Source organism: Centropristis striata, chromosome 8 (assembly GCF_030273125.1).
Source record: "Centropristis striata isolate RG_2023a ecotype Rhode Island chromosome 8, C.striata_1.0, whole genome shotgun sequence".
In the NCBI taxonomy this organism is placed as follows: Eukaryota; Metazoa; Chordata; class Actinopteri; order Perciformes; family Serranidae; genus Centropristis; species Centropristis striata.
In genome coordinates, this window is record NC_081524.1 from 27,002,808 (window position 1) to 27,014,906 (window position 12,099).

At 38.7% G+C, this 12,099-nt stretch overlaps 1 protein-coding gene across 1 annotated transcript in view; it reads left to right on the forward strand.

Annotated features, from left to right (window-relative positions):
• The window catches only part of gramd1a (GRAM domain containing 1A), a 38,305-nt gene extending 26,206 nt beyond the window's left edge, over positions 1 to 12,099 (forward strand). The window contains exons 14-20 of the mRNA XM_059338931.1: positions 398 to 540; positions 2,985 to 3,088; positions 5,077 to 5,307; positions 6,285 to 6,369; positions 9,264 to 9,371; positions 10,236 to 10,356; positions 10,569 to 12,099. Coding sequence (XP_059194914.1) covers positions 398 to 540; positions 2,985 to 3,088; positions 5,077 to 5,307; positions 6,285 to 6,369; positions 9,264 to 9,371; positions 10,236 to 10,356; positions 10,569 to 10,670 — 894 coding nt within the window. The 3' untranslated portion in view covers positions 10,671 to 12,099. The remainder of the gene's footprint in view (positions 1 to 397; positions 541 to 2,984; positions 3,089 to 5,076; positions 5,308 to 6,284; positions 6,370 to 9,263; positions 9,372 to 10,235; positions 10,357 to 10,568) is intronic.

The window sequence follows — 12,099 nt, forward strand, 5'->3', positions numbered from 1 at the left end:
TTACAATTAAAACTATCACTTTTATGTTTAACAAGTAGAAGGTGTGTGTGTGTGTGTGTGTCTGTGTGTGTGTGTGTGTGTCTGTCTGTCTGTCTGTTACGATGCATCTTTGTTTTTGTAATTATTTACATTCTTTCTCGCTCTTATGTTCTTGCTGTGATACAGATCAACAATGTTAAGGGCTATTAGACATTGATAATATTGATATTAGAGACTGAAGGCTATGTTATGCTACAAAAGAAAGCATTTGTGTGATGTTTTGTCATAAATCAAAATTGTTTATGGTTGTTCTTTATGGCCACACTGGACGGAGGAGTGAAAAGAGAGACTTTTGCTTCAGCCTTTACTACTACTTACGACTATTAACTTAGCACCTCCACTTTTCTTCCTCTTCCAGACGTTGCACAAGAGCAGCGCCCGGGGCGAGTGCTTCGTGGTGGACTCGGAGGTAATCACCTCAGGCATCCCCTACCAGGACTACTTCTACACTGTCCACAGATACTGCCTCACCTCCATCAACAAGCACAAGAGTCGGCTCAGGTAGGTTTGTCGTTATCTTATTGTAGCCTTAGTTGTGAGAGGGATTCTTTTCTTTAACTTTGAGCTCATCCACATAGTTGAAATGGAAAAACTTCAATGTTGTTTTCCTATAAATGCTTATCCATTTCATGACTGGAGCTGTAATTGATGTGTTAAATTAATTCTAGATGTGCTTTGCTTATGGATAAAGACTGAAACTGTTTGCGCAGATCTTGCACTGAGATTTAACTAAGGTTGCAAAGTCAGTTGTGTAGTTGTGTCGGCCATCCGTCTGTCTTATTCTTGTGAAGACGATATCTCAGGAAGACCTGGAGGAAATTTCTTAAAATTTTTCACAAATGTCCACTTAAAGTCACATGAACTGATTTTGATTTTGGAAATTTGTTTCTGGCCACAACTCAAGAATTAATTCACTTGTTGTGACACAATCTGATGCAAAGAGTAATGGAATAAAATAATTCTGTGAAAACCCCACTTTTCTGGCCAGCATTTAACGCCATATTTCAGGCCAGAATGTAAAGTTTCAGATTTGGTCTGACACTAATCATGCATGCTCTCCTTGAAACCTGGTATGACTGTATAGATCTTCTGTGCTGCTGGGTTGAAGATGTGTGTGAAGCATTGGAGTTGAAAAATTTGTCACTTTTTTACAGCAGCATCCATATTTCAAGCATTGTCCGCTGTCATGCCTACATGTGAGTTGGGTGGAGACGTGCAAGGGAGAGGCTGTAATTCTTGTTTGATACGTTTGGGTTGGGGTTTTTTTTTAAGTCCCGCACATGACGATGTTTACCAAACAGGATAAAAAGATGAACAGCAGCTCCACATGATATAGAAGCCAGTAACATTAGTGGGGCATGAAAGCAGTAGCGGTTGAGTGGAAAATGTGCAAAGGAACGCTAAATTTAAACCATAGAGCAACAAACACTGAACCTCTGAACAACAACATTACATGCAGTGCAAGAGACTTGAACTTAAAACAATCAAACCCAACAGTGGCCAGAGAGAGAGAGAGCGGCATCATGTTTCTTCACCTCTTTACATTTGATCCATAAAAATCTTATTGCTGTCAGTTTGCAGCAAAAATAGATGATGCAAACTGCTGTTAAGTCCCTTAGCCTCGGGAACAAAAACTCTCATGAGTTAATCCCATTGGAGCTGGATCTCCCTTGTTTCTTTCCTGACTCCCAACACTAAACACCTACTGTTGATGCTGCATTTGTTCCTTTTTTTTTTGCTTGATGTTTTATTTTTTTCCCACTTCTGCAGACATTACTTGCCAAAGATATTGAATTTGACTCGAAGGCACATCAGCGTATTTACAGTACAAGCACAGTGGGTGTATGTGTGTCAGCATCTCAGGATCAAAGAGCATCTTTCTGATAGCAAAGCTCATCAAACACCACAGAGGTAGAAAAAGAAAAGGCAGAAGTTTCTCCACACATTACCCTCAACGCACTATTATTCAATGTGGCTACAAGACATGTTTTTCATTTAAGTCAGGGCTTTGATTGTCTCGCTGTCTGCGTCTCAGTGGTTTCACTAGTTGTCTTTATTTGCTGCCTTTTTTCTTCCACTAACAGTCTGGATATCTGCGATGAGTAGTGTTCATAATGAATTTAGTCTGCAAAATGTGAAATCTTAGCAAAGTTCATCCTAGTTATCTGTATTACTGTGTGAAGCCTCATATGTGTGGTTTTAGAACATTATTTCTGTCACATTTTTTAGGTAGACAAAGGACAAAGGAAGCGATCTTACTTTACAGTCAAATCATTACATAACAAAAGACAGCAGAGTAAGACTTCTCTTGAAAGTGCGGGCTCAGTCTGTTGCAACACATAAGTGGCACAACAAAACTTTTGAAATGTTCAAATTTTGAAAGTGACAATCCATATTAATTTACATACATGCATGCATTGTTTGCATTACTGTTGAGTAGGTGATGGTTACTAGTTACATGCATTTAAGATCAATGAAGAGCATTTTAGATTGTTTAAGTATGCAGATGATGAACAGAAAATGTTTGTTTTTAACACAAGAAGGTGACTGATGAGATACAGGCCACACATTAATATGTCTGGCCTGTATCTCATTACCACCCCTCTTGGACAATGAAGATCTATTATTTTCTATTCTAACAATCGTTTATCTATCGTTTATCTAACAATAGTTCTAGTTTATTTTTACCAAATGGTGTTAAGCAATATCTTGGCCAATTGTTTTACTTTAAGGGCTCATGTCTGAAGTTGGATTAATCCTTTTCAAAGGAAGAAATCTCAGGAACTTGTGTCGGCCATCTGTACAAGCTCCTGCTGGTTGAAAGTCATGTATAATAGCATTAACTGAGGACAGTGCTGATTTAATGTTAGTAATGTTTATGAAAGGTTTTCTTTGTAAACACATTAGATCTTTGAACAGGGGCTGTTTGCTTTTCCTCTGCCCAGAGTTTCCTCAGACATCTGCTACAGGAAGCAGCCGTGGAGCCTGGTGAAAGCATTGATTGAAAAGAACACCTGGAGCGGCATAGAGGAGTACTACAGACACATGGGTGAGTCACGTGGTCCGCTTCTTCCAGCTTATCTCTGTAAACACACAGTTTTTGAAAACCGAACTGGCCTTTTGAGGCTCATTTCCCTTTTGTAAATAGCTTTACAAAAGTCAAGTGAAACTGCATATGTAGGAAACACTTGCCATGAAAACCATCCACAGTTTCATGATGCAGACCACAAAACAAAGAGCACGCTCTATTGTCCGCTTCTGTTTGTTGTAGGCTGAAAAAGTTTGCAAGCATCATGTATCCCTGTTAATAACGCTTGTGACAGTCACTCCTACTTTCTCTTTTTAACATAAATGTACTTTGAGTCCGTCAGTGTGGTTTATGTCATTAAGGTATCAATACCCAATACGTTTTTCCAGTACCTTGATTTCTATTCAATGTCCAGCGTTTCACTTAAAAAATGTTTTTATTTTTACTTCACTTTGAGCTTGACTATGAAGAATGGTGAATGGTTTTTGCGTATTATGTATTTGTGCGTTCATTTGACAGGCACAATACACAGTTTCTTAGCTGGACTAGAGCTTGCTCTATGCTAATTTTCTTATTCATAACTTTTATTTTTATAGCATTTACAGTTTAACAGACAAGCGTAGAACAACAGCAATAGAGAACATGAGGGTTAGAGCGATGTCCGCTAAGATCAGAGACACTAACGCAGGTAGGTTCAATACACAGTGGTTTAAGCTTTGCTGCCTGGTGTTAAGTGCAAAAAGAAACACGGAGAGGGTTTGTCATCTATTTCATGGAGCGTAGATAGTTGACAATGCCCATAAAATGGTCCACAGTTGGAGAGTTTTTACATAAACCCTCAGAAATAATTCCAAGGTACAATGAGAGAGATAATACATCAATATTATAGCCCAGTATTGTTGATATTAAATGTCCCACTCTCTCCCCAAAAGGCTGAATATGTGGGCATGGTCCACTTGGAGTGATCCACACAAAAAAAACAAAGGGTGGAGCTACACTGAGTGTCCCAGACATTAGTTTTTGTTGTGCACTCCTAACTCTTATAAGCAGCTAATGTTCATCTATAGTCTCTGGTCAGGAAACAAAGAATAACAGAAAACAGACAACATAATAAAAGCACAAGTATTATAAAAGGTTGTAGAAAAAAAGGAAAATAAAAATATGATTACAAACGGAACATATTTTCTAAACAACAGCAGCAACAGCGAGGAGATTATTACAACATTGAGATGCTACAGGTGTTTATGCATGATGTGTACATGAATTCATCTTCACTTTAAAATCAGAATCTCCGATGGAGAATGCTGATCTGCCAAACTCAGTTGCTCTGTGCTGTATCACACAGTTTCTAGTTGTCCTCCTATTTACTTGCAGCTGTGAGATGAACTCTTTGTGCCGAATTTATTATTATAACACTGGTTTTACATTTCTCTAATGAAGGGGGAAAGTTTCTCTCTGCTCAGTTTAAGATATGCAGTATTTTGAAATTATAACCAGTTTGAAAGCAAATCATTGTGGCAATTGGAAACCTCCACCCTATATATCCAAAGTAGTAGTAGTATTCTTCTTTTATCCAGTCATTGAACTTTTGACATCAAAAATATTTGGATACTTGTATATTTCTAATGTCTTGTGGGGATACTTAAATACTTTTTGCCTCCCAAAAAATTGATAATAAATGAATGAACATTTGACAAAACTAGACTTAGAAACATGTGTTTATTGTTTTCACATTGTCATACAAGAACTTTGGCCACTACTACACACACAAATACTAAAAATGATCGAAAATAATATTTAAATAATGCAATGTCTTGTCAAAGAATGAAATACCAAGAATGTAGACCACTGTTTCCAGTGCCAGCATGTTGTACTCCATACTTTAGTGCCACCTTTTCTCATCTGGTTGATACAAAGTTGATACTCTGAGGGGACGGACAGTGTTTGTCCTCCTACCTTAGTTTGCTGTGTATTTTAAGCCCTCCGTCTATATACTTTCCTCCATGCAGAGAGCGAGGTGTCCAAGCTGGAGACGTTATTGCAGACTGAGGTTACAGTGGTAACCACAGGGGAGGCAGTGGGCGCAGACGCTGCCAAGACTCCGCCGGCCCTGCGCCGCCGCAAACGTACCTGCTCTCGACGGCAGGGCGAGAAGGAGCGAGAGAGGGAGGGAGGAGGCATGGGCTCCGGAGACCGAGGGGACAGAGGAGTCGGAGAGGAGAGGGACAGGAGAGATGCCAGTAGGTTGTTGAGACGCTTTTGGAATTTGAATCCTTGGGACCAACATTGAAGTTCATGCTTCAAAAAAATCAAAAAAGAAAACAACAAAAGCCTGAATCAATCTTTTGTGCCATACTACCCTCTGGTGGTTCTGTTTGGAGCTGTTTATATCTATAGCCCAAAATCACAATTTTGCCTCAAATCGCTTTAGAGTCTGTATGACATACGGAAAAACTAAAGGACAAGGAAAAACTCACAACAATGATAGCCCCAAAACTATGATGATGTCCGTTCTTAATGATAATAGTAGTAGTGACTTTTATTATAGTAACAGTAGCAGTAGTGAATATAACAAAAAGAAAGTAACAGCAGAAGCATCACTAATAATAATAATAATAATAATAATACAAATATGACTAATAATGATCATTATGGTACCAGAGAATATAATAGTATTAAAATAACAGCAGTAGTTTCTGTAATATTGGCAATAATAATATAGATATGACTATTAATTATGGTAATAGTAGCAGAGAATATAATAGAATCAAAATAATAGCAGTAGTCTCAGTAATAATAATAGAAATGTGACTATTAATGATAGTTATATTAGCAGAGAATATGATGATACTAAGTAACAGCACTAGTTTCTGTAATAATGGCAGTAATATCAATAGAAATGTGACTATCTATAATAGTAATAGTAATGGTGAAATTAGTACAATGAAAATAACCGCACCAGCATCAGTAATAGTAGCAGCAATAATAATAGAAATTTGACTAATAATGATAGTCATATTAGCAGATAATATAATGGAATGAAAATAACCAAGCAGTAGTCTAAGTAATAATAATGATAGAAAATGTGGCTGATTATTAATAGTAATAATGGCATTAATAGAATGGATATAACAGCAGAATCATCAGTAATAAATATAACATAAATGTTGGACTCGGAAGTGATATTATTACATTGAAACGCCTGTCCTGTTTTTAGGTGCACAGTACATAAAGCTGGGAGATCGTTCTCGTGGTGGAGGACCCAACAGTATATCCACCATCCTCCTCATCGTCAGCTTCATGTAAGATAAAGTGTGTGTGTAGTGTGTGTCTGTGTGTGTGTGTGTGTGTGTGTGTGTGTGTGTGTGTGTGTGTGTGTGTGTTTCATTGAGCCTTTCTGAATCCTTAGCTTCCCTTCTGGCAGCAATTTTTTGTGTTTGTTTTATGTTTTTACTGCCACACTGATCATATGAATCTTATGCGTTTTTCACTCGTCACCTCACACACAATGATTAATTCAAACAGCGATGAGTGTTTCTAAATAAAGATTATGTTACATAAGAAGGGGACTTTCTGAGTCACATAAAGGCATGTGTGTGTCCTTGCATGTGGTAATACACTGAGTCCTTTCCTATATTGTGTAATATAGAGTAATTTTAGGAGTTCCTAACTGATCAAATCTCTGGTTTGATTGCATATTTTTGGTTATATTGCCTTTCTGTTGTTTCTATCCACGTCTGAATGCTCCCTAATTCAGACACGTTGGATATGGATCTTCTGCATACTAACAGCCTCACAATGCCTTTCTTGCTATTTCTCTTCTTTTCCTCTCCTTTCCGCAATACTTCTTGTGAATAGGATCTGTATCAGGTTAGTATGAGAGGCTTTGATTTTATACCACTGGCTGCATAAACAAGAACTGTGCAAATAGTGTCACGATACAGGAAAAATCCACCCTTTTCATGCTCTTAAGATACTCTTAAGCCACAAACGATCAAAGGACACCAAACACACACCGAGTTAATCTGTATGTGTGCTACTTTGCTGTCTTATTACTCACTTTCAAATCTGTAGTTTATTTTATTTGAACTGGAATAAGAAAGCAAAGTAACTAAAGTCACAAAAAAAAAAAAAAATTCTGGTGAGTTACAAACTTTACTGTATCTTACATTTGTATTTATCTTCTCTAAGAGCTCACAATTATGTAATTATGATCATTATTATCAGAAGTGAGAAATGCTTTTGTTACAGTTGTTGCTGTAAAAGAAATAGAAATAAGTAACTATGAAAATAAACACTAAATATACAACAAAAATATCAAATACAACAAATCTTCTGTAATAAATAAATCCATAAATATAGATATGTACAAATAAAATTAAAATAGACATACGAAAATCTAGAAATTAATTTGAAGGACATAGAGATGTGTACAAATATGTATTATGTAACAACGGTGTAAGTGACAAATGTAATTGTTGCGATTTTGATAGAAAGTTCGAATTTCACAGAAAAATCACAAATTGGAAATGTAAACAATCCCCCCCAAAAAACGAAAAATTACTAAACGGCGAGTCCGTAAACACAGCCTCCTGCTGCAGAGTCGCACTGTGCCAAAGCAAAATGCTTTGTAGCTTTTATCACTTTGTACTTGCAGCTACACTCACTTATACTTCCTCGAAAAGAATACTAAATGAAACGGATGGTCAAAATACTGAAGCCCCACTACGGTGAGCCTTCGTGTGTGTATTTACACGCCGTCCCTAACAGCAAGCGGACGTCAGTCCCGCCAGCCTGCACTAAGGAGGTGCCGTGCTCCTGTAGCATAAAGCCTGGACCTCCCCTCTGATCACCCGAACTAGATCTGTAGTGGGCTCTATTTTAAAGCAAGGTCATACATCGATAATTGATATCTTGAGCTGCCTAGAGGTTCACAGTCCTGGTAATTATCAACCTGGATGTGTGTGACCAATGGGGGGCAACAATTTTCTAAATGAGTCTAGTATTGTGCAAAAGCGCCAAATGTGATGCAAGGGCAATTATGCATCATCATTGTACAGTTTTTAACAAATGTATTAGACCACCGGTTTGTGCCCCAGCTGTCCTAAATAACAGCATCAGTAATTTCCAAAATCATTTTTTTATGTTTCTGTAATAGTTAATACACCAGTATGCAGAAACTCTTTAACCCAAATTATATGTTTAATGCAAAATTATTATTATTATTATTATTGTTGTTGTTGTTGTTGTTATCCATGAATTTTCAAATGTACTGTTTTAAAAATAATAAATTACATTATTAATTGATTCAAATGTCAAATTATAGTTATTTACTTACATTCCTGAACAGAATTTTGAGTTTAAGCAGTTGAATGTTCTGCTTGATTAATTGCTCAAATTTGGGTATAAAAAGGTGAATTCAGTTTATTTGCCAAATAAATAACAATAGTATTTTAGCTTATAATAATAGCTGTTAAAAGATTTCTAAAATATTTACGTTTTCTCGTTTTTATGACCGGTGGTCTAATAAATTTGTTTAGCACTATACGTCTGCTAAAAATGATTTTACTTTTGCTAAATCCTGCCTGTTTGTTTTTGTGTCTAACCAAGTTGTTCTGTAATCTAAATATCGGGCAGCAACAGGTTTCACTCTTGACAACATTGGCATTTTTCTTCTGTGTGCAGAGAAAGTGACACCATCAGTCTCCAAAGTTTAGCAGCCTCCAAGATGCTGCTTCACCCTCCTCGGCCATTGTCGAGATCAGCTGAATATACAGCTACAGAACAAGCACTTTAAGTGGATGTAGACTTTTGTGTATATCAGGAGTGTGGGCAAAGGGGATTACTTGACTCAACTAGCTACTGACAGTGGAGAAATTGGTATCTGTGTCAGTGTTTTGTGAGTGTTGAGACTAGAAAGCAGTCCTTATCAGGTAACTGGCAACTAAATTTCAGCAACTATATTCCGCGGAGGAATTCAGCATGTTCAGTAGAACAGTGCTAGTTGTGTCAGGGTGGATTTTTCCTGCAATATAATTACATTGTGTTGTAAATAAGTGCTGGGTTGTGATTGAACTGACAAACACTGAAATATTTGTGTCCGCTCATTTTGTGGCAGCAGTATTGGATCTCCTGTTGATATTCCACTTTTTACATTTTCATAGCAGTAATTATCTTCTCTCTCTGTCCCTGTCAGTCTTGTGGTGCTGGTGGCTCTCAACATGCTGCTCTTCTACAAGCTGTACGCTCTGGAAAGAGCGGCCCATACACTGGAGACATGGCACTCCTATTCTGTTGCTGACAGGTAAACACGCCGCACTGTTTTCCATACAAATATAAACTCTCTCTAAGGTCTCAGGCTTATAGAGTTCCTGTGGGATCTGAGGTGTGAAATATCAGAGGATTCAGTTTTTCCACAGCATCAAATCCTCTCTTCCCTCTTTGTAAGGTATGCAGATGAAAGGCTAATTAATATTTTATCAATAATAATATATCGCATGAAGGTGTTATTTCACCCAACCTCTTTCAGCTCACTGTTTTGGCTTTAGTACCCACAGGTTAACTGTTTTGGTTCACTCCTCAACATTGTTTTTGGCCACAGCAGGCAGCTGTTTTTTTGGGAAAAGGTAAAAAGAAAAACACCATACAAAGTGTGCTCAGCAATGACACAAAATGAACCACTAGCTAGTATAACTAGTAACTATAAAAGTTTCAGTCTTTACACCAAGTTTTATAGTTTTTAATTGTCAGTTAGATTTTTATGTTATACATTTTAAACTTCAAAACTTTTTCATGGATATTGTTTTTAAAAAGTGTCTATCAAAACTTTTCACTGCTTATTTTTGGTTTATTTTCAATTTACCTTTGGTCCAGCTATGCACTTGTCTCGTCCTTTTCTTTTCATTTGATTGTCTATCGGCCCATGGTGTCATGTCTTTTAGTTTTATTTTATATTTCAAAGTTTAAAGCACTTTGAGCTTCATTTCTTGCATGAAAATCTAAACATGAACACTCTATAAAGAGATTGTATTTTACTTTTTAAAGAGTTTGCTGCTTGTTTTTTATCCTACAGGATATAAAGAGGCTTTGATCATTATAAAAAGCACCATATAAATCAGATTTATGATTAATCCTGTACCCCTTCCTCTCCTTTTTTCCTTCTCCACAGTCCGCTGCCTCAGACGGCTGGAGAGTGGGCTCAGGTGTTGCAGCTTCAGAGGCAGTTTCATCAGGCTCAGCTCAGCAAGTGGCAGCAGATCCTGCAGTCCTCAGTCACGCTTCTTGACCAGGTGTGTGTGTGTGTGTGTGTGTGTGTGTGTGTGTGTGTGTTTATTTTACTTGCAAAAAACTGCACCTCTACAGGCACCAGTCAGCAAGACAGCTCTTGCATCACACAATCTGCTCATAATGTGTTGGATCGTCACTGACTGCGTTATGTAATCCAGTATGTCTCACCTCTCTCTCACCTCTCCCCATCACCCCATCCATGTTTATCTCCCAGATGAAGCAGTCTTTAGAAAAGCTCCACCGGGGCATTGTGGTCCCAGAGGTGCAGCAGGATCCCCCTGATGACACCCTCACAGAGTCCCTGACTGAGGCCTGAGCCACGTCTCATCTGGTCCACAACACCCCCCGACTGTCTCCCATCCTCGAGCACACCCTGGTGGACTGGTAGAGTAGAAAAGAGAGGGGCCGGGGCCGGGGCTGCTCTTTCCCGTCATTTCCAAACTGAAAAACCACAAGTGGGATGTGCCGGGGCAGGGGGGGGACTACATTACCCACAACTCTCCTCACCTGACTGACTTGAAATGGCGTTGTTCGCCTCCAGCCTCAACCAGTAACAACTTCAGTGAACTCATTCAGACTGGAAGCTATCAGGACCACAGCAATAATCTACCTACAGCTGCAAGTCACCTGTATGTAATGAATAGAAACAGGCCACTGGTGGGCCGATTCAAACCATCCACTCCTCAAGAATCATAGACGTCACGTTGAAAAACTCCACATAAATTTAGACCTTGTTAAGTTTCAGAGCCCCCACACTTTATGACTATCAAACACAGTTCCTCTTCCGACGTGAAACATTTCATAGTGATTTTGGAAAGTGGGAGCTCGTCCTCCTCGTCCTGGGAACAGTTAGATAGCTTTGCCTCTGTAGTGAACGCCTGCTGAAACAAAAAACAAACGGGGGGGACGCCACCTGCTGTGTGGATGTGACGAACAAACAGCCAGAAGGAGAGGGGAGAGGGAGCAGGACGCCTCTCTCGCTCCGTCTGTCAGGGATCTGTTCATCCATGTCCGAGTTGTTGAGCCCCTGCGTCAAAGGCTGTCAAACATTTCAACACTTTCACCTGTATTTTTGAATTACACATCCGAAGATGAATCTCAAACACAATCCCACTCCTCCCGGTCCTTTCGGGGGTTTTATCTTTTCTCCAAATCAGTGCGTTGTTCGGGCAGCAGCTGCGTCCGACTGGACTGTTACAGTATTTATTATTACCAATGACTTTTGACCTGAAGTCCTGTCCTGCTCTTATGAAGTCATTTGGTGGGTATTTTGTGCTCTGATTTGCTGTTGCAGTGCGGACCAAGAGGAGCCACACGAGAATGATTACTGGTCACAGCAATAATGACAATAGTGATGCTAGTACTTTTTGAATGTTTCAAACAAAGTAGTATATAATATTAATAATGATGTGTGAATGTGTGTAGAGGCAGCAAAAAAAAAACAAGCAAAGAAGATTTTGACTTGACAGATGTGTGCGTGCGTGTTGCTGAGGAGTCCTCGATGTTTCAGATGTTACCTTTTCATATTAGTGAGTTTTGTTTTTTGGAGATTTCTCTTTCACGTTCGGTTGCTCACTCCTTGTATCACAGAGCCAGACATAAACAGTTCAGGATTTACCTTAGACTTGATCAGGTGGAAACCTTAAATACCGGAACAGTCTGCTACTTTGTTGTCCAACTGGGCCAGACATTTCAAAACAAAAGGACCAACCAGAATTAGTAGGCCCAGGTGAAGAAAAAGGGAA